The sequence below is a fragment of the Artemia franciscana genome, unplaced genomic scaffold, assembly GCF_032884065.1.
Source record: "Artemia franciscana unplaced genomic scaffold, ASM3288406v1 PGA_scaffold_67, whole genome shotgun sequence".
Classification (NCBI taxonomy): Eukaryota; Metazoa; Arthropoda; class Branchiopoda; order Anostraca; family Artemiidae; genus Artemia; species Artemia franciscana.
This window is the reverse complement of record NW_027062705.1, coordinates 968187-991361: the sequence shown is the minus strand read 5'-3', so window position 1 is coordinate 991361 and position 23175 is coordinate 968187. Positions and strand designations below refer to the sequence as shown.

The 23175-nt window shown below is 35.6% G+C and overlaps 1 protein-coding gene across 3 annotated transcripts in view; it reads left to right on the top strand.

Annotated features, from left to right (window-relative positions):
- Nucleotides 1-251: 251 nt before the first annotated feature.
- The window catches only part of LOC136042115 (uncharacterized), a 28134-nt gene continuing 5210 nt past the window's right edge, over nucleotides 252-23175 (top strand). Inside the window, exons 1-3 of one of the 3 annotated variants that reach the window (XM_065727012.1) lie at nucleotides 252-411; nucleotides 1986-2128; nucleotides 3355-3683. In XM_065727012.1, coding sequence (XP_065583084.1) covers nucleotides 1995-2128; nucleotides 3355-3683 — 463 coding nt within the window. In that variant the 5' untranslated portion in view covers nucleotides 252-411; nucleotides 1986-1994. Of the gene's footprint in view, nucleotides 420-1985; nucleotides 2129-3354; nucleotides 3684-23175 lie in introns of all 3 variants that reach the window. The other 2 variants (XM_065727014.1, XM_065727013.1) reach the window with 2 other exon arrangements.

Sequence of the window (23175 nt, the reverse complement as noted above, 5' to 3'; positions counted from 1 at the left end):
CAAATTTTCTCAGGCTCGTAACTTTTGATGGGTAAGACTAAACTTGATGAAACTTATATATTTAAAATCAGCATAAGAAATTTATTTTTTTGACGTATCTATTGGTATCAAAATTCCGTTTTTTAGCGATTTAGTTCCTATTAAGCCGGGTCGCCCCTTACTTAGGCTATAGTTTGCAACAACGACCTGTTTGAAAAACAAATTTTTTTGCCACATAAGGTCAAAATTCGACAGTACCATATAGAAACCTTTCACGCTATTCAAATTGAGTGACCTGTACCCGGTATTTCAATAGCCAGACTTTAGCGGGGTATGATCGAGATGGTGTCAGAAGACCTTGAGAAAACAAAGTAATAAATACCCATCAGTACAGAATAAGTCTTTTGAGGTGAAAAGGATTACACAATAACTGTAAGAGGGTAAATTATCTTAAATTTAAACATACGGACAAAAAGACGACCCGTAAATCAGTTATTGCAAAATCACATAAAACACATATATCGAACTGAATATACGCGCGTAACATACATCAAAGGAACGTAAGACCCACTACAAGACTATTATTTTCAAAACTGCAGCATGAAAAACTTCTACAGTTATAAACTGCCATTTCAAGTTACGATAAATGGGGAATCTCAGAAATTGATTTTATCCTTATAAGAAAATGCACTAAGAAATTCAATATTTAGATTTGTCTATGAATCTGCTAAGATACGACAAATCATGTTTTTGCTTGAAAAGTACCATCACTGATACACGGGTATTCGTTTGCTTTTTTGGTTGATTTATTCATCTTTTTTTCTTTTTTAGGGTTTCATTACATTTATTCAGAAGAATTTGTTCATTGTGACAGGACGTATTCCAACTTAGATTGTTGAAATTATATTAAATAATAATTTCCTTTTAAGTAACAAAAGAGTTAGCATCTCAGCAAGCTTCTGTTTAAGTAGTTTAAGGGTAAAATACAGCGATTTTACCTAAAAGGAGCAGAAATACTACATAGGAAAAAATTATGAAGTCAGTTCAAAATAATCCAAATCCTGACACTTATTTGTTAGCCAGTACAAACTCGAGAGTAAGGATCTATAAAATCAGACAACAGCCGGTTTATTACTGTTTTTACACAGAGACAATTAGCTTTGGCTCAGTGGAAAACTACATTGTAGCTATATTCTAATGAAGATTTAGTTGGTATTTTGGTTAGGTTAGGCTACATTTTACAAGCAGCCCCAATAAAACTAAATCCCCCCACCCTAATATTCAAAACAACTAATATATATATATATATATATATATATATATATATATATATATATATATATATATATATATATATATAAATCCCAAGTGCCTCAGTTATTTCAATCCCGTATGTTTCTGTAAACACGAAGGATTGTCGCAGGGTTGCCATCTTTTCGGTCCATGAAAGTGTCCCCTGAGTATCCAAAATTGTGCCCTTTTTAGCTAGAATCTGTCCATCTTGAAATCTCAGAAACTGGTGATTCTTTTTTTTTACATCAAATATAACATCAAATATGATAAAAACTAAAAAAGTCTATATAAAAAATTTCTACAAAATGACTAAGTGAGAAAGTACGAAAATCATATAAACATGTAAATCCTTTATTTTGGAGAAAATTCTTTGTTTACAACATTTCTGGTAAAACCTATATGCTAAAAAAAAAGAAAGAAAAGCGCTGCTTTGGTTAAATTGACATTGAAATTGACAATATATATCAAGTTGGGAATTACTTCGTTTTATGTATTAAATTTGGAAAATGTATCCCTTTTATATCTAAAAGCTCTAAAATGTGCCACTTTTTTGCCCTTTTATGTCACTGCGTTCCAGCACATGTGAATGTGGCCATTAGACACAAAATGTGTCCAGTTAGCGACTCTGGATTGTTGCACATAATAAACTCGAAAGCTATATTTGAATTTGGTAATTCATTTTGATACGCCCTATCTAATAATTCATATCCCAGCAGGTCATTATGAAAGTAGCTGTTGGGCTCACATTATATTCAGCTGCAACAATCGCAGTTCCACTACAAAATTCTGAAGACTATGGAAGAAAATTTGAAAAGCGAAAAATTGAAGTAGAAACGGAAGTGGAAGCAAAACTAAGGTAACAGATTGAACAATGCTTTATAGACTTACATTGATGGATTTCAAATAAGCAATTAGGAACCGATAGTTTACATTATCCTTCAGCTAAGGGCATGCAAAAGGTTGTAAAGGAGAATAACTGATGCCCTACCCTCACTAAAGCTGTAAAATTACAAAATTAAGGAAAAATATCAAACAAATGTTCCGACCGATATTTAAGACCTATCTGCTAATATGATTTAAACGTTTCTAAGGATAGTGGGTAATTTCATCCTCCCCCCCCCCCTCCAAAAAAAAAACTTCAGAGCTGCTAAGATATGCAATGAAAATTAAAAGATCCATAGCCTGTCATAAGGTAAAACATACCGAAATAGTATTTGAGGAAAATGACATTTCCTACTCCCTCCTCCCACCCCCATCCCCAAAAAGAGGTAAAAAGTACACGAACAGGGGATGAATCTTGTCAGAATGGACTAAAAATGTTATTTCTAATGTCTTTACCATTTGTTGTGAAAGATAAATCCACCTCCCTTTGCTCTGAGGTATGATGAAGTTCATGCTCCTCCCCTCACTATAATAGATTCTCAAGTCTTAGTCCCTATGTAATGTTTTACCCTTAGTCAATTATTCAAAAAACTGTATTTCTTCTATTAAATTTATCCCTTATGCCAACAAAAGAGGGTCACCCACTAAGTACAAGACATTAGAACAACAACCTCTTATAATTTCTTCCCAACTTATTTGATAATCTTTTTCTTGTCAATTGTCCCTGGATGGATTGGCAATTGACAATTTTTGGTAGCTCATCATCTTTTATCTATAAAATGTAACCTAAACATTTCAACCTCTTTTACATTTTACCTTAGAAAATGGGAAATGGGTTTTCCAGGGGGTATACGCCAACCACCGTCAATATGGGTGAAAACTTTTGCCACACAGTCTTTAGCACAAAAAGTTGGTTCCAAAAATATAAATAAAATGGAGAAACAAAAAATACAAAGAAAAATGCAAAACAATAATACAAATATTGATAAAATATGAAGAAAATTTAAAACTTGAACGAATTTTCAATAAAATATACCAAAATTACTGAAATGAAAAAACAATGGAAGATAAAAAGATGAAGTTACAAAAAAAAATCCAAGAATAGACGAAAATTACGCAGTCAGCAGAAATGACATGTTATATTACAATGATGGTAATTACTACTATTATTATCTAAAAGTAATGATTGTTTCTCGTTAGACGAATAGCAAGGTCTCCAGAGCTTCCCTTTTACGAAGTCAATGAAGTAAATGTTGACCGTGATTTGTTTGGCTTGAACATCGCAACCAGTATTCTTGTGACAATGATTTTGGGTCTACTAGTTGGTCATGTCTATGAAAATCCACTGGCCAGATTTTTGAGAACTCTCACACTTTTTCCAAGACGCAATGGCCTTCCACAACAGTCACCTGTTGCAACAATAGCAGAAATCGCGACCAACACCACACAGAAAATTGCAAGCCAGGGAGTGGCAAATATAACTTCTCTATCAAATGTGGCCTCGATTGTACCTTCTGGTGCAGACGAAAGTGAGTAATGTTACAAAGTCTCTCTTGATAATATTTTCAATCTTACAATAGCTCAAAATTAAAAAAAAATCTTAATTTATTCAAGAATTAGCTGTAACTCTTATCTGCAAAAAAACGAAATTTTGTCTTTTTCCCAAGAGGTATAGCCGGGAATCCATATTGACTTTTTTTTTGCCCCATGTACCACATAATCAGAGCAGTTGGCGAACATTATGGCTAGAGGATTCATCCTAAAAGAATTACATTTCTTAGTCCATTTCAAGCAACAACAGACATCAGCCTACAATAGAAGTCCGATGTATGTCATGCTGTGCCACAAAACAACAGTCATGGCCTAAATATGGCAAAATGTCTATCGAATGACAATTTTGAGAAAAGTAATTGGCTTAGAACTTTCCATAACATTTCGCTTACAGCAGACATGCTACCACTTGTTGCTTTGGTAGATGATGAGATCTTGTGCTTCAACTTTTTGGCTCCTAAGACAATTCGGAACAGCAATTTTAATGATGCAGACCTCCCATAATATTTAAGAGAGGAGATCACTAAGTTCTCCAACACTGCTGAACTAGCTGGTATGTCAATCAGTCCAGAAAAAGCGAAAGTCATACGCAAAAACCCCGATTCCCATTTGTTGTAGACTTGCTACTACTCGTTACCAAACTTGTCCCAAAAATGAATTGCAGTCAGTGTCAAACAAACAGTTGCTATTGACCATTTATTCAGTAATATAAACGACTATAAAGCCTGGCACAGTGACGTTCTGGCAGCTATTGTAAAATCATTGGATCTTTTCATGAAGAGGATAAGGGTCGTAAACCCTTGGAAAATTTAGCTATAGGTTGACTTTAAACTTTCTTGATTTGTACACTCTAACGTCTGTAATAATTAAAATATGGAGTGATAGGTCTACCCTCCCCTCAACCCTCAAAAAACTAAATTATTACCATATACATCATTTTTCAAGGACATTTCTATGTAAAATCAGCTATGCAGTTGCGTCAGTTGTGCATGTCATCGCACTTTATTCTTTTGAATATAAGCTTGAGTTGCCCCTCGCAGATACCCCCTCCTACGGTAAAGAAAACTTGACTGTAGATTCAAGCCTTCATTCGAAGAAAAATATTTGAACTTCGAGTGTGAAATGCGTGCTGAGGGGGATTACAGATCTCCTCTTATTGTGGCAACGAAGCATTCGATAGGGAGCGTTAGTTTTTTAGCATTAAAGTATTTTGAAAAAAAGGTTGAAAGTGATATAAAGAAACATCTTACTTTGTATTTAGGAGGCTTCTGTCCTTTCTGAGAAAGTGTCTATCAATGAATACTAGAGAGCCATAATAAAACTTAAAAAATGTGCAGAGATAAAACTTTACAATAATTCCACCTTAAACAACCAGAGATTATTATCAGAGAAAAAAATGAAACGTATAGAAATTAGAATAAAAAAATCACAGCTAATATACAGATGACAGGCGTAAAGTAATACAAACAGTATATCGAGATCAAAACGATTAGAAGTTAAAACAAATACTCAAGTTGAACTTGAACTTGGAAGTTGGAAGTAAACAAATAGAAACTACTAGAAACTAACTACTAGAAACTAAGTAATATAAATACTATATCGAGATCAAAACGATTTGAAATTAAAACAAATACTTAAGTTGCACTTAAAACAAATAGAAACTGCTAGAAACAGAATTTTCGCAACCCCCCCCCCACCATTCTAACTTCAAACACTCTAAAGTAATTTGATCATTTCTGTTTAATTGAAAAATCATCTTTTTTCATGATGATCCCAGTCATAGTCGCAGTACGAGTAGCAGTAGGTAATAGTCACAAGTAGTCAATCAAAAGTATTCACAGTTGCAGTCGCCATCACTGGAAGTTGCAAGTAGTCACATTTAAAAGTAGTTGCAGCAACAGTTGCAGTTGCAAATAGTCTAAGTTTCAGTCAAACGTAGTCAAATTCACAAGTAGTCAAAGTCACAAGTTGTCGCAGCCAAAGCTCCAAGAAGTTACAGTCTAAAGCAGTCGCAGCTGCAAATAGTTGTAGGTACAAGTATTTGCAGTCACAAGTAGTCGTAGTCGCCAATAGTCACAGTCATAAGTTGTCTCAATTAATTCAAGTAGTTGCAGTTGCAGTCACAAGTGATCGCAGTTGCAATTGTAAGTCATCGAAGTCGTAAGTAATCGCAGTCAGAAGGAGTCACTGTCACAAGTAGTCAGAGTTGCAATAACAATTAATCGGATTCACAAGTGCTCGTGGTCGTAAGTAGTCAGAGTTTGAAGTAGTCGTAGTCACTGTCACAAATTTTCAAAGTTCCAGATGCAGGTAGTCGCAATCATTGTTGGAAGTAGCCACTGTGTCCTGATTTGCAGATGCCTGTAGTTGCAGTCATGAATATTAGCATTCAAAAGTAGTCCCGGTCTCTATTTGCAAGTAGTCGCAGTTGCAAATAGTTGCAGTCACAAGTAATCCCAGTTGTAGTTGCAAATAAATACAGTGGTAAATCAAATAGTCACAGTCACAGTCTTAAGTAGTCACAGTAAAAAGTGATTGCAACCTTAAATAATCGCAGTCGTAAGTAGTTGTCGTTGTAGTTGCAATAAGCGGAATTAAAAAGAAAAGTAATCAGAGTCGGAAATACCCACAGTTTCAATCGCAGTCTCAGACGGTCGCAGGCGCTCTTACACATGCAAGTAGTCACAATCGTAGTCACAGTCGCCAATGCAGTCGTCGATAATTGCAGTTGCAGTTGCAAGTAGACTCAGTCGCAAGTTGTCGCAAGTAATTGCAGTCACGGGTATCCACAGTCGTAGTCACCAGTAGTTGCACTAGCAAATGATCGCAATATTCATTAAATGCAGTTTTAAGCAGCTGCAGCTGCAGTCACAAGTATTCATAGTCACAATTAGTTGCAGTAACAAGTAGTTGAAGTCGCAAGTAGTCGTGATCACAAGTAGTTGCAGTTAAATATCATAAGTAATTGTATTTACAAGTAGTCAAACTTTCAAGTAGTTGCAGTTGTAAGCACTCAAAGTCACAGTCACAAGTATTCCAAGTCACTAATACAAGTAGTCAGAATAGTAGTAGTAACAGTAGTAATAGTCCTGAAAGTTTCAAGTTGGTATCCCTTCTTAAAACATCGTAGAAATACTTGTGATAGCCCGTATTTACATAATATCTTTTGATTTAGTTCCTCCTCATCCCCCTCAATATTTTTGAAGTTACACTTTAATAGACTTAGACTTTTTGGGCATCAAACGCGTTCTCTTTCCCAATAATAATGTTGACTCTTAAACTGGGCACTAGAACTTTCAATCCCAATCGAATAAGCCCATTCCGAACTTTCTATGACACCCATTCCCTGAGAAGTGTCTCTTTGAAAAAGTCATAATAATAAATAATACATTGAAAACTTGTGGCATTGACATCAGTAACTTTCAGTAAGTAGTGATGCCTCAATCCATTTTATGAGAAACCTATCCCTCAATACCACAACAGCCCTATCCCTGCTTTTAATGAAAGCCCTATCCCGTCATTTCGACAACAGCCAACAGGTACATGTTACGTAATAGGGAATTTTTTGCTTTGTTGTTATTTATAAGCTTTTTTTATAAAAAAAAAATCCAGGGGGTCCACCAAATCAAAGGCTCTCATTAGGCCCTCATGTGTCATAGACTTTGATTGTTAAGTAATTCATTAAAAAACCTACGAGACCCCGGAGAATAAGGATTTCCTTTATTGCTATGTCATAGGATTTGATTGTTACGTAATTCTTTAAAAAACCTACGAGACCCCACCAAATCAGGATTTCCTTGGATGTCATAGGGTTTACTTGCTACATAGTAGGGTTTCATTGTTTATAAGCCTTCAGGGGTCATCAAAATGAGGATTTCTTTGGTAATTATGATTAAGAACCTACGAGGGCCAGGAAAAGACCTCCAGGACCTGCTGGTGGGGGACCTTCAAGACACTAGACCATAGCAGCCAATTCAAAAGGGAAGACCCTATCAACTAATTTCAACGAGGTCCTAGTGACCAATTTCAACGGTGGTGGTCTAGCAGCCAATTCAGACGGGGCCCTAGTAACCAGTTCCAACAGGGGCCTAGAATCCAATTACATCAGGGGCTTTAGCATCCAATTTCACTGGGGCCCCCTAACTTAACCAGCATGGGACCCCAGAAACCGATTCCAGTGAGGTTGTAGCATCCAACTTCATCGGACCCCTAACCTAACGACCGTGGGCCCTAGCATCCAAATCCATCGGGGGCCCTAGCGAGCAATTCCATCAGGGTTCCTCAGCATCCAATTCAATCAGGACCACAGAATCCAATTTCAAAGGGCACCTAACTGAACCTAACTACTGGAGGCCCTAGCATCCATTTACATCAGTTTCACCAACATTCCCTAGCAATCCCTTGTCAGTTTCCCTAGCAATCAATTTCACCAAAAAGACGTTTTTCAAGAAGTTTCAAGATTTCTTTGATTCTTATGTAATTGGGAATGTTTACTTATGTTAAGGATGATACGTTCTAACGCAACTTAATTCTTCGGGCCCAGTAGAGAACCCCCAGTTGAAACTGAGGGCGGCGCACACTTGGGATGTTATGCAATAACGATACAGACATGAGTGTTACGTAGTACTTTAAGAATTTTTTTTTCTTTCAATGTCTTTTCTCTGGGAGCCTTTATATTCAAAAGATTTTGTGTCAACATTAGGATTCTAAAGAAGTTTTCCCTTAATGGAACTATGCCTTGGATATCTGGACCAAAAAGCCATTCTATCATTACTAATCAGGAATCATGGAATGGACCTGAATGAATCAGGTTCATTCAGGTAAGGTTAACGTGGCTAGCTACGTTAACCTAACTTGGATTTACAGGGTCTGGTCATGCTTTGGAGGAATTAATCTTGATTTTTAGATTTTGCCCCCGATTTCTTTGGATTGGTCTTGATTTTTCGGTTGACCTTGATTTCCAGAATTTGTCCTAGGTTTTTAAGGTTTGGTTTAGATTTCTATGCACTGGTTATGATTTCTGGAGTTTGGTCTTGATTTCTATGGCTTAACCTTTATTTTCTATGTAATGTTCTTGATTTCTTAGGATTGATCTGGATTTCTACAAGTTTATCTATCGAATTTACACGAGTTTGTCCGAATTTCTAAGCATTGGTTATGATTTCTAAGGGTTACTCTAGATTTCTACATGTTGACCTTTTTATTTCGTCGGATTGGTCCTGATTCCTAGAAGTTGGCCTTCTTGATTTCTTCGGATTGGTCTGGATTTTAGATGTTGCCCTTGATTTCTTTGGATTGGTCTTGATTTTTAGGGGTTGACAATTATTTCTAGAGTTTGGTCTTGGTTTTAGGTTTGGTCTGGATTTCTATGCACTGGTTATGATTTCTAAGGATTGTTCTAGATTTACAAAAGTTGATCTAAATATTCTTCTGAGATCGTCTGGATTTCTAAGCATTAGTTATTATTTCTCTGGGGTTGCTCCAGATTTCTACATATTGGCCTCTTAATTTCTTCGGATTAGTCTTGATTTTTAAAGGTTATCCTTTAGATCTCTTGATTTCTTCGGATTGGTCTTTTTTTATAGATTGGCCTTGATTTTTACTTTGGTCTCTATTTTTTTTAACTCGTTTGGATTTCTAGGGTCTGGTCATGACTTCTATGTATTGGTGTTGATTTTTAGATGTTATCCTTGATTTCTTTTGATTGGTCTTAATTTTTCTGACTATGATTTCTAGAATTTGGTCTTAGTTTATTACAGTTTGGTCTAGGTTTCTATGCTCAGGTCATGATTTCTAAGGATTATTCTGGATTTCTACACATTGATCTTTTATGCATCAGTCCGGATTTCTATGCATTGTTCTCTTAATTTCTATGGCATGGTTTCTATTGCTAATATTAATTGCTTGATTTTTGACAGTTTGCCTGGATTTCTATGAGTTTCTCATAACTTCTATGGGGCTGCTCAAGATTTTTTACATGTTGACCGCTTGATTTCTTCGGTCTGGGCTTGCTTCTTAGAGGTTGAACTTGATTTCTTCGTTTAGGTTTTAATTTTTATGAATTCATTTCGATTTCTAGGGTCTTGACATGATTCTTATGTATCATTTCCATCAGTCTTAAGTGTCATCAGGGACTGGTACATTGTGCCACACTGGTTTCAAATGCTAGGAATCATCAGAAGAAATGCTAATCAATTCTAGTGTAAAAGAATATTTTTGTAACAAAATACCCCTCAAATATCGTGGGTGCAATAGTGCTTTCTAGAGAATGTCGTGTGCCAAGCCATTGAGTATCACTGGCTTGGCACTACCATGGAACATCGCAATCTAGGAATGAAAAGGCAAGTTTCCGTTGTTCAAATGAAAATAATGGTTATTTTTTACTTTATAAATTTATTTTTGAGGGGAAAATGTTTAAAAACCCTCAGGTGTGATAATGTGCCCACAGAGGTTGTCATCAAAAATTAGTCTATTGTGCCACACTGGCTTCAATTGCTAGGAATCATCAGAAGAAACCCTAATGTCAATTTTTCATTAAGTTTCAGTGATCAATTCTAGTTTAAACGAATATTTTTACAGAAAAATACTCCAAATATTCCATATTTGCGATAATGTCTTCTAGAGGCTGTCGTTCTTCAGCCATTAAGTGTCACAGGCTTGGAATTGTCATGGAACAGCGCAATCAAACAATGAAATAGAAAATCGCCGCTGTTCAAATAAAAACTAAGGTCATTTCTTAGTTCATAAATTCATTTTTGAGAGAAAAAGGTTAAAAACCCTTAGGCGTGAAAATGTGCCACCAGAAAGTGTCATTGAGGGTGGTATATTGTGCTAAACTGGTTTCAACTGCTAGAAGTCATTAGAAGAAACGTTAAAGGGGATTTTTTCATTAATCTTAAACGATCGATTCTAGTATGAACGAATATTTTTGCAGGTAAGTGCCCAAAAAATGCCATATGTACTATAATGCCTGCTAGAAGCTGCTCTCTCAGCCTGTCAGTGTCACGGGCTGAGTATTGCTTGGACTAGCATGTTCTACGGTTTAAAGTTAAAGTGGGACGGATTAACAGAATTTTTCCACGTTAAGGGGACTGAAATATAATATCCAGTCAAAGAAATGAGGCATTTTCATTAAGACCTCTCAGAAATAACTCTTAAAATGGTTTTAATTTGTCCCTAATAACAACCCTCCGCGTATTAATTTTCTTGCTACGGTACGCTAGCCACATTTTGTCACGGTGGTGTGAATATGCATAGCCTTGACTCAAAAAATATGGGCATTTTCATTAAAACCACTCAGAAATAACTCTTAATATGGTTTGAATTTACCTCTAATAACAAGCCCTTCCCCTATGGTGGAATTGCTTGCAAGGGCTCCGGTCTGATTGGTTGCTAGGAACCTGCTGGAACTGGATGCTAGGTTACCCAGTGGGGTTGAATACTAGGGGGACCGATGTAATTGCTTGCTAGGGTTATCACCTGTCTTTAATTAATAGTTCTTTTGCTTAAATTTTATCCCTTATAAGCATTTTTCACGTTTTGTGTTTTTTCGTTTGTTGAGTTTCAATTGCTTTTTATTTGTTTTAATAATGCTTTTAAATTTGTTTTTATGAATGAGTTTGCATGCACATAATTCTGTGTCCTTTAGATTTCTTGTTTCAGGATAAAACTTCAATACTTAATCATCTACATAATGAAAATTATAACACCAATGCCATGTAACATCTACTATGTAACTTAGCCTGTCTAGGTCACATTAGAACATTAATAGAATGTAACAAGTAGGTCCATCTAGTATAAAAAAATCAATAGCTTTGCTGGATGGTTAAAAGGCTCGAAGATAATGGTTAGGAAGCATGCGAACCATAGATTTTTGGAAAAGTTTTAGGCTAGAAAGTATTTCCCGAATAATAATAATAATGGAATGACTCCTTGTTCGAGATGCCCAGAACAAGGTACCATTGAGGAAAAGCCTCTTTCAAATTCAAATGTGGACATAAAATCTTTTGAATAAAAAGGTTCCCTGAGAAAACAAATTGAAAGAAAAAAAATATCTTAAAGAATTATGTAACATCCATGTGTGCACCCTCATTACATAAAACTCCATGTGTGCTCCACCCTTAGTTACAGTGGGGGGGGGGGGGGTTCCCCCCTGGGCCTGAAGAAACAAGTGACTTTAGAATGCGTCATCCTTGACAAAAGCAAACGTTCCCCTATTAGATAAGAATCAAAGAAATCTTGAAACTTCTTGAAAAATGTCTTGTTGGTGAAATTTGTTGCTAGGCCTCCTTCCTTTGGAATTGGATGCCAGGGCACTCAGTGGCTAGGGTAAGGATCCAAGGAAATAGTGTGCTAAGGCCCCGGTTGAATTGGAGTATATGGGACCCCGTTGGACTAGTTTCTAGGGGATCTTGCTGGAATTGCTCGCAAAGGCCCCCAATGGAATTGGATAATAGGGCCTCCTGTGGTTAGGTTAGGTGCCTGATGAAATTTTATCCTAGGGGCCCTGATAGAATTGAATGCTATCCCCCATTCGAATTTGTCATTAGAGCCCCTTTGACATTAGTTGCTAGGGCCCCCTGCTGAAATTGGTTGAAAAGATTTCGTTGGAATTGGCTGCTAGCTCCCCTCCTCCCCTTTCCAATGAAATTGGTTACTATGGCTCCATTGACATTGGTTGCTAGAGACCCCCGTTGAAATTGATTGCTATGGTCCGGTGTCTTGAAAGTCCCCCAATAGCGGGTGCTGCAGGTTTTTTCCTGGTCCTCTTAGCTTTTTAATCAAAACAACCAAACAAATCCTGACAACCAGTTTTTACTGGCAAACAAAAGTTTTTAAACAATTAAAACCCTATTAAGTAACAAGCAAACTTTAGACCGTAGTATCCGAGGAATTCCTGATTTGGCGAGGTCTCGTAGATTTTTTCTTAGCCCTCGTAGGTTTTTAATCATCCAAATAAATCCTAATTTGGCGGGGTCTCGTAAGTTTTTCCCTACACCCTTAGTTTTTTAATCATAACGATCAGAGAAATTCTTATTTGGCGTGCCTCTTGAAGGTTTTTTTTAATAAAGAAGTTATTAGGTAACATGCACATCTTATGAAAAAAACATCCAAGAAAAATTTTTCCTGTGAAGTATTTCGCACCTGCTGGCTGTCGTCAGAATGACGGGATAGGGCTCTCAATAAAAGCAGGGATAGGGCTGTTGTGGAATTGAGAGATAGGGCTCTCATAAAATAGATTGAGGCAAAACTATTTCAGTATATAATTAAAATTATCTCTAAAACATAAGAGTAAAATTAAATATTTTTTTTAATATCCAGAAAGTCATTGAACAGCATAGAGAGATATTGGACTGATTTATCACGTGGTATTTTGGTCTTGTCAGCTATAATACCAATAGTGAGTATTACAAAAGTCTTAAATTGTAGAAATATGCTTTAGTATTACTTGAAATGAAGATCAAATAAGACAATAATTTTTAATGTCACTCCTTAGTTTCTGTTGAAAACTTGTTTTTAATGTAATTTTGAATTATCAAAGATCTAGGGGATATTAAATAAAAAAAACAAGTGTTTTTAACTAAAGTAAAGAGCGACATTAAAACGAACAGAAATTACTCCGTATATGAAAGGGGCTGTTCCCTCCTCAACGTCTCACTCTTTACGCTAAAAGTTTTTACTATATTAAAAAGTGGAGTTGAGAGAAGAAAAAGTTGAGGAAGACAATGATTTCAATTGCTTGTTTTGTTCATTTTTTGTTGTTGTATGTATGGCCTGAGCTATATATATATATATATATATATATATATATATATATATATATATATATATATATATATATATATATATATATATATATATATATATATATATATATATATATATATATAAAATATATATATATATATATACTACTACTACTACTACTACTACACTACTACTACTACTACTACTACTACTACTACTAATAACTCACTGCAGCACCAAGCCGCCTGAGGCCAACACAGCTACGCACGCTCCTCCTCCAACCTAATCTATTTAAAGCCTCCCTCTTTACACCCTCCTAGGAAGTTCCCGTTTCCTTTCAATCTTTATTTATGACATCCTTGCAACCCAGACAAGGACGACCTGCTTTCCGTGTAGCCCCAGACGGTTGGTCAAAAAGGACAATCTTCGGTAATCTGTCATCCTTCATCCGTAGAACGTGGCCTAGCCATCTCAACCTTTCTTTCATTATAGCCCTCGAAAGCAGGATTGAACCACATTTTTCGTACAATCTACTGTTTGAAATACGGTCAGTCAGCCGGGTACCCAGAACAATCCGTAGGCTATTTCTCTGGAAAACATCTAGTAAATTTTCATCTGCTTTTCGGAGCGCCCGTGCTTCAGAACCATATTTGACCACTGTCATCACTGTAGCTTCCAATATTCTAATCTTGGTTTGCAGACTTATCTTTCTATTCTTCCAAACTTTTTTAACTGTGAAAAAACACCCTGAGCCTTAGCTATTCTACTTTTAACATCTTCACTGCTCCCACCATCTTTACTAATAATACTACCAAGGTAACTGAAGCTCCTAACCTGATCAATCTTTTCGTTACCTAATGTCACCTGTTCATCTTCACTTATTCCTAGGCTTAGTGACTTATTCTTCTTAACATTAATTTTCAAGCCTATTTTAGCACCCTGAACTCGCAATACCTCTAAAACTTCATTCATTTTGCTCACAATTTCATCTAATATGCTTAAATCATCAGCATAATCTATGTCCAGGAGCATTTTTCCTCCCCGTTTGATTCCGTGGTCTCCAATTGCCTTTCCTGTGCTCCTTAAGACGAAGTCCATCAAAATGATCCATATAAAGGGGGATAGAACACAACCCTGCTTAACTCCTGATTTAATACAAAACCAGTTGCTAACCTCATTCCCTACCTTAACCGCAGCAGTATTATTCTCGTGCATAGCACAAATCACTTTAATGTATTTTTCTGGTATATCATATAACGATAAGACCTTTGTTAACGCTCTTCTATCAACAGAATCGAAAGCTTGCTCATAATCGATAAAACTGAGGACCAAAGGTGTTTGACAACGAAGGGACTTCTCAATTATTAACCTAAGAGTGAAAAATTGGTCGACACATCCTCATACCTTTTCTAAAACCGTATTGTATTTCCTTAAAACTTTGTCTACAGCATCTCTCAGTCTAAAAAGTATCATATTACTCAGTGATTTGCTACCTACAGAGACCAGACTAATGCCTCGATAATTACGACACTCACTCTTGTCACCTTTCTTATACAGTGGTTTAACTAAGGTTTTCCTAAAATCATTGGGTACTTCCCCTTTTTCAAAAATCATGTTCATGATCTTCAGTAGCTTATTCGTAACCTCAGAGCCACCATATTTAAAAAACTCATCAATCATACTATCAGCACCTGAAGCCTTATTATTTTTTAATCCTTTTAGTACTGTCGCTAATTCTTCCTCACTAAACGAATCTTCCTTCAAGTCCAAGGTATCACAAACTTTTTCACTTTCATCTATATCTTTTCTTGCAACTGTATCTCGGTTTAGCACATTCTCAAAATGTTCCACCCATCTTTCTTTAACTTTTTCCTTATCACTAATTTTGGCCCCATTTCTATCTTTAACTGGGACTAGTCCGGATTGGCTACTCCCTTTCAATTTATTAACATGCCAGTATAATATTTTACTGTTATGCCGTCTAGCCGCATCTTCGAGATCCTCAGCAATTGTATCCATGGCCACCACTTCACACCTCCTTAGTTCATATTTTAATGCTTTCCCCACTTTCCTTACATTCCTTTTGTTTTCATACGACCTATCACTCAGATATTTCTTATACAAACCCTTTCTACTCTCTATTAAACCTAAAGCTTTTTCACTAATATTCCTAGTTGCAGTCTTAGCACTCTTCCCTAAGACACCATCAGCAACTTCACAAATTGTTTTTCTGAAATTATTCCATCCATCTTACACATTGTCAAATTTTAAACTCTCATATATATATATATATATATATATATATATATATATATATATATATATATATATATATATATATATATATATATATATATATATATATATATATATATATATATATATATATATATATATATATTTCTGTTCTTTAAGTTTTAATTTGCTCCTTACTTTCGGTTAAAATCACTTGTTTTTCATTTAATTTCTGAACGATTTTGAATTAATGCATGTTTTGACTTTGGCTCTCCGTACATGAATAATTAAAACGCAATTTGCATATTAATTCGCATTATGGCTAAATGGCCATAGTTTTGATCGGACGATTTTTAGAAAAAAAGGAGCAGGGGAGTAGGCCTAGTTACCCTCCTATTTTTGGGTTACTTAAAATTGCAACTAGAACTTTTATTTTGTTTTACGAACGTTTTTATAAGTAAAAATATATATAACTTACAAATTAACTTACGTAACGAACTCTTATATTCGTATGTTTTATTACGTATATGAGAAGGTTCGCCCCCGCGTCAATACCTCGCTCTTTACACTAAAGCTTAAATTTTGTTCCAATTCCTTAAGAATGACCCCTGAATCACAAAGACCGTAGAATAAATACTTGAAATTAATAAAATTACTTTAACGTAAAGAGCTAGTTATAAGGAGGAGTTGAACCCCTCATATGTATAATAATTTCTGTTCGTTTTAAGTTTTAATTCTGCTCCTTACTTTCAGTTGAAAAAACGTTTTCATATTTATTTTTTTATCTTTATATCTTTTATCTTTTTCATATTTAGCACTTTTTTAAATGCAAAATTCCTGCGCCCCCTTCATGGAAATTCTCTTCCCCCATGACAAATTCCACCATGGAAAGCTCCCCTCGCATAAACCCAACCCCTCAAGCACTCCCACTCCAACCAAAAAATTCCCCTGACAGTGTCTGTACACTTCCCAATAACCATTACTATATGCAAACACTGGTCCAAGTTTGTAACTTGCAGCCCCTTCCATGGGGACTTTGGGGGAATAAGTTGTCCCCAAGGACATAGTTATTAGGTTGTTTGACTATGCTGGCAAAAATGGCTATCTCAGAAATTTAATCTGGTGACTTTGGGGGAAAATGAGCGTGGGAGGGGGCCTAGATGCCCTCCAATTTTTTTGGTCACTTAAAAAGGGCACTAAAACTTTTAATTTCCGTTAGAATGAGCCATTTCACGACATTATAGGACCACTGGGTCGATGTGACCACCCCTGGAAAAAAAAATAAATAAACACACATCAGTGGTCAGTCTTGTGGCAAAAAATACAAAGTTCCACATTTTTGTAGATAGGAGCTTGAAGCTTCTATTGTAGGGTTTTCTAATGAGCTGAATCTGATGGTGTGGTTTTGGTTAAGATTCTATGACTTTTAAGGGGTGTTTCCTCCTATTTTCTAAAATAAGGCAAATTTTCTCAGGCTCGTAACTTTTAATGGGTAGGACTAAACTTTATAAAACTTATATTTAAAATCAGCATTAAAATGTGATTCTTATGATGTAACTATTGGTATCGAAATTCCGTTTTTTAGACTTTTGGTTATTATTGAACCGGGTCGCCCCTTACTACAGTTTTTTTTTTACCACGAACTGTTTGATAAGCACCTCTAGAAAATACTACAGATAACCTTGACAGCTACGACAAACTTTTAGTCTGTAGCATTAAGTTCATTATCCATACTTCACAAAACACTACATGTTTTTTCTGGAGCGATGTTTTTTCGATGACCAAAAAGCTGTTTTTACTCGGTCGACTTCGCCTGAAAAGGCCATAAGGAAGACGGGGCCTTATAAATCACCTACTGAGTAGCACAAACTGGAAGACTACTGTACCAAAAGAGACTTGTTTAAGGGCTCAATTTATTAGGCACTGCCAACTTTCTGAACAAAACTGATATCTTAAAATTTAACATTATTGGGGGTATAGAAAAGCCGGGCATCATAAACGGAACCGAAAAGGTGGCTGGTTACCCCCCAGTTACTTTTAGCCTTTAAAAAGGACAGTAGAAATTTCAATTTTTAACTGAATGATCCCCCTTGCAAGGTTCTGAATTAGCCTCTTCCGTTTGAAGTGGGTGGGAAAAAAGTCTTTGGCGCTTTTCCGATCCTTTTCAGGCAGTATTTTGAGGGAAAGCAATATTTCTTGTTTTCCTTCTGCATTTAGGTCCTCTTAGCCTAAGGTATCATATAAGTTTCAGGCCGAAAAGAAAAACTAGTATTTACAGTTTGCTCCTATTTTCAATCTTGAATCTTGCATTCGATTTATTTGTTGTTTTTATCAAATTGTTTATAGTCTTTTCCTTGGCTTTCCCTAAGTTCCTTTTTTAGCAAAAATACCCCAATTCTAACTGTTATAATAATTATTTCCTAGGCAAGACGAATTCTTTTCAAAACGAACAAGATGGTAAGAAATTATGTGACTATTTGTGCAATTTAAATAGTCTATTATTACAAGATAAGTTATAGCCCACGTTTTTAGAAACGCGTGTACTTTATTACAGGTTTGTTTTTAATAGCCTATATTTGGGGTAAGATATATGGATGATATTTTGGTTATTTGGAATTTTGAGAAAACAGAAATTGGAGTTTTTCTCGAAAATTTTTAATCATTTATAAGGGGAATTACTTTCTACAATTGTAAGATAAGTAAAAAAAGTTACTGTTTTGGATATACGGCTTCATATAGATAATATCGAATTAGCTTTTTCGATTTATCGGAAACCTTCAAACAATAAATGCTATTTATCTTTTATGTCAAATGACCCTATTCAAGTTGAAAGGATTCAATCTCTAACGGCTAAATAAAGGATTCGATCTATTCAATTTCTTTAGTTGACACAGTACTGATATTATCATCACCAAAATATATTAGTAGTCATAAAATATTTTTTATTAGATATGGATATCCTGAAAAGATGGCTTCTCAGACAGTAAAAAAAGAAAGAAAAGGTTAATTGAACCGACAGTAAGTGAAGAGGATTGGTAAAATAAGAAAATCAAATACATAACTTTACCGTATGTTCCAATTTTATCACAAAAATTAAGAAAAGAATTCAAAGGAAAATATAGCATAAAAAGTGCTTTTAAATTCCGACTAGCTATAGGCTCGTTACTGACTTAATTTAAAAAGCAAATGTTTCCGAAGGAAATAAAGAGCGAAGTTGAAATTTAAATAGGAGAAAAATTATTACTTCACAGCCTATTTAATATCCATCAATAAAACCAATACAAATAAACATTTCCCTATACTTTTAGGATTACAGAAAACTAGCGCTTTACTGAAAACACAAAAGTTAAGCTTAACAAACGGGAATATTGATTTAAGAGTCAAAATTGAGTATGTCGCCAGGCAACAATAAACGAATCTGTGAAGCATCAGTAACTTTCATTATACAATTAAAATTATCTTAAAGACATAATCGTGAAATTGAACATTTTTTAAGTCCTCAGTCTCCGTTGAAAACTTTTTCTTTTAATATTTCATTTAAAATTTCGAATTATTACTGATCTATGGGAGATAAGCACCTCTAGAAAATACTGCAGATAACAATGACAGCTACGAAACACTTTAAGTCTGTAATAAGAAGTTCGCTATCCATACTTCATAAACAATATATGTTTTCCAAGAAAGTTGGTTTTTTGATGAGCAAAAAGCTGTTTTTACTCGGCCAACTTCGCCTGAAAAAGCCATAATGAAGACAGGGCTTTATAAATCGCCTACTTATTAACAGAAACTAGAAGGCTACTGTAACAAAAGAGAGCTGTTTAAGGGCTCATTTAAACACTTATTTATACCTGTTCACTTTTTATAGATATTACTTGATAGCAAGTTCTCACAAAAAAGCACTTTCGGTTCTTTCCCCCATTTTCTTCAAATGAAAAAGTATCTTTTAGAATAAAGTGACCAAAAAAGGTGCTTTTCAAAACCTAGGCAGGAGCAAAAAAACTAAAGGGGGACGAGCGTCACTTCTCCTCAATTACCATCGTTAGAACTACCACAGAGGCTTCATTGCAGAGTGAAGTTTGGACGTTCAATTCATAACTGTTGATCATTCATGCTTAATTTTTGGTATATTTTTGTCGGAAACTTATTAGTTTTAGTTAATTTATTTTCGCAATAAGCTTTTACTTTTAAGATGAGTAGGTGATTTATGAAACTTACTAAGAGGGTTTGCACGGGAAGTATACGTGAGGGGCTCTTATAAACCTTCAGTTAAGGGCTTTGGACCATAATTATTGCAATGGTACCGTTTTATGCTTCCAAACGCTCCCACTTAAGAAGCGGCACCAAAAGTGCCAATTTTACTGCTATATTGCATTTATGGATGGTAAAATTTATAAAAAGCTTGTAGATAAGAGCAATAGCTTTAAAATAAGCCTTCCTGAGAAATGCTTAAAAAATGAGTGCATCACATTTGCAAAAATAGGGGATTATCTGAAAAGCAATCATAAGAAGGGATAAACCGTTACAAACTTACAAACTCCTCCACAGTCCCTGGGGGAGGGGCTGCAAGTTACAAACTTCGGCCAGTGTTTACATATAATAATGGTTACTGGGAAGTGTACAGCGTTTTCAGGGGATTTTTTTTTGGTTTTGGGGGTGGGGTTGATGGGAGGGAGCTATGTGGAAGGATCTTTCCTTGGAGAATTATGTCATGGGGGAAGAGAAATTCAATGAAAAGGGCGCAGGATTTTCTAAAATTAATATAAAAAAAACAATGAAAAAATAAACATGGAAAAGTTTTTTCAATTGAAAGTAAGGAGTAGCATTGAAACTTAAAACGAACAGAGATTATTACGCATATGAGGGGTTCTAAAATACTTTAGCATAAAGAGCGAGGTATCTAGGAGGAGATAAATACCTCGCTCTTTATGCTATAGTATTTTTAGTAATTTCAACTATTTATTCTACGGCCTTTCAGATTCAGGGGTCATTCTTAAAGAATTGGGACAAAACTTACGATTTAGTGCAAAGAGCGAGGTATTAACGAGGATACTAACCCCCTCATATACATAATAAAAATGTAAGAATATAAAAGTTTGTTACGTAAGCTAATTCTTAAGCTACGTATGTTTTTTACTAATAAAAACATTCGTTAAAAATTAAAATTTATATTTGCCTTTTTATGTAACTGAAAAATTGCAGGGCAACTAGGCTTTCCCCATCCCTTATTTCTCAAAATCGTCTGATCAAAACTAAGAGAAAGCCATTTAGCCAAAAAAGGAATTAATATGCAAATTTCATTTTAATAATTTATGTGTGGAGAGCCGAAATCAAACATGCATTAATTCAAAAACGTTCAGGAATTACATAAAAAAACTAGTTTTTTAACTGAAAGTAAGGAGCGACATTAAAACTTAAAACGAACAGAAATTACTCCGTACATGAAATGGGTTGTCCCCTCCGCAATCCCTTGCTCTTTACGCTAAAGTTTGACTCTTTGCCACAATTCTGCTTTTTTAAAACAACTAAAAACTTTAGCGTAAAGAGCAAGGGATTGAGGAGGGGACAACCCATTTCATATACGGAGTAATTTCTGTTCGTTTTAAGTTTTAATTTCGCTCCTTACTTTCAGTTAAAAAAACTAGTTTTTTCATGTAATTATGATTAAAAACCTACGCGAGCCAGGGTTTGTTTACTTCAGGATTTCTTTGGGTTTTACTTAATGGTTTCTTTGATTCTTAAGAAAAACTTTAGGGTTTCTTTACTCCAGGATTTCTAAGATTCTTACCAAATAGTTTCTTTGATTCTTTAAAAAACCTACAAGATCCAGCCAAATCAGGATTTCTTTGGTTGTTACATAATGGAGATTCTTTAAAAACCTTGAGCTCCCGCTAGTGGGGAATGTTCAAGACGTTGAACCGTAGCAATCAATTCTACCAGGCCCCCTAGCATCCAATTCCAATGGGGCCCTAGCCTCCGATTCCAATGGGGCCCTAGCATGCAATTCCATTGGGGGTCATAGCATCCAATTTTACTTGGACCCCTAGCCTGACCTCCGGGGCCCTAGCATTCCATTTCACTGGGGGAGGGGGTCTAACAACCAGTTCCATCGAGACCATAGCATCCAATTTCATCAGGCCCCTAATCTAACCACCGAGGGACCCTAGTATCCAATTTCACCGGCCTCCCTGACCTAACCTAACAACCGGACCCCTAGCATCCAATTCAACCGGAGCCCCAGTAAGAAATCTCGGCAGGGTCCCATAGCAATCCATTCTAACGGAGGCCCTAGTATTCAATTCCATTGGAGTCCCCTAACAACTAATTTCACCGACAAGATGTTTTTTCAAAACGTTTCAAGATTTATTTGGTTGAGATGTAATAGGGGAATGCTTACTTATTTTAAGGATTACGCATTATACCGTGATTTGTTTCCTCCGGCTCCGTGGGGGATCCCCGCTTGTAACTGTGGAGGACATACTTGTGGAGTGTTACGTAGTGCCAGTGAAAGCGTTGGATGTTACATAATACTTTAAGAGATTTTTTCTTCGGAATTTCATTTTGTTTCATGGCGTTTTTTTCTTTCATTGTATTTTTTTTTCTTTTTAAGATTTCATTTTCTGTCAAGACTTTTTTCTTAGAGAACCCTTATATTAAAAAGATTTTTTTGTCGAGAATTAGGACTCGAAAGGGATTCCCCTCAATGGAATGGAGTGCTAACCAGTTGGACTATGAAAGTCTTTCTAACATTTTGATTCGGCGAATACATTCTACATGATAGCCTATTGCACACAAGGAGAATTTCCTGCTCACACGCACTAGAATAATTAAATGAATTGCGAGTTCCCATATGGCTGCAGTAATTGATACTCAGAGGAGACAATCGAATACTGAAAATCGCTTACATTTGAAGTACACCTACTTGTTAAGCAGTGCTTTAGAGGATGTTAACAGATAACATTGGAGGCGTGTTCTTAGCCCATTTTTTAGTAATAGTCTTTTAATCTATTGGAACTTGATTGTGCTATCAGAGATGAAACAAAAGCGAGAGTACTATTGTGGCTAGAATATGGTACACCTTCATATATGATCAAAAGTCTTTCTCTTTCCTCTTTACTACGCAGAATTTACCACGTATTTTAGATAAAATCTTGAACGAGCATACCTGTGTACATAGGCTACAAGATGGTTAAATTACATAATCGATTACCTACCGAAGTTTTATCGCGGATCAATGAATCTAAAAGATAAAAATTCTTATTATTTTATTGGTTGTTAGGGGCCCCCGTCGGAAATGGATGCTAGGGGCCTGGTAGAATTGCTCGCTAGGGTTCGGCATCTTGAAGCTTCCCCACTAGCGGGCCCTGAGGTTTTTTTTTTAATACTCTCTATTATTTAACAACGAAAGAAATCTTGATTTGGCAGGATCTCGTAGGTTTTTGAAAGAATCAAAGAAACCCTTAGGTAACGATCTTAGAAATTCTAGAGTAA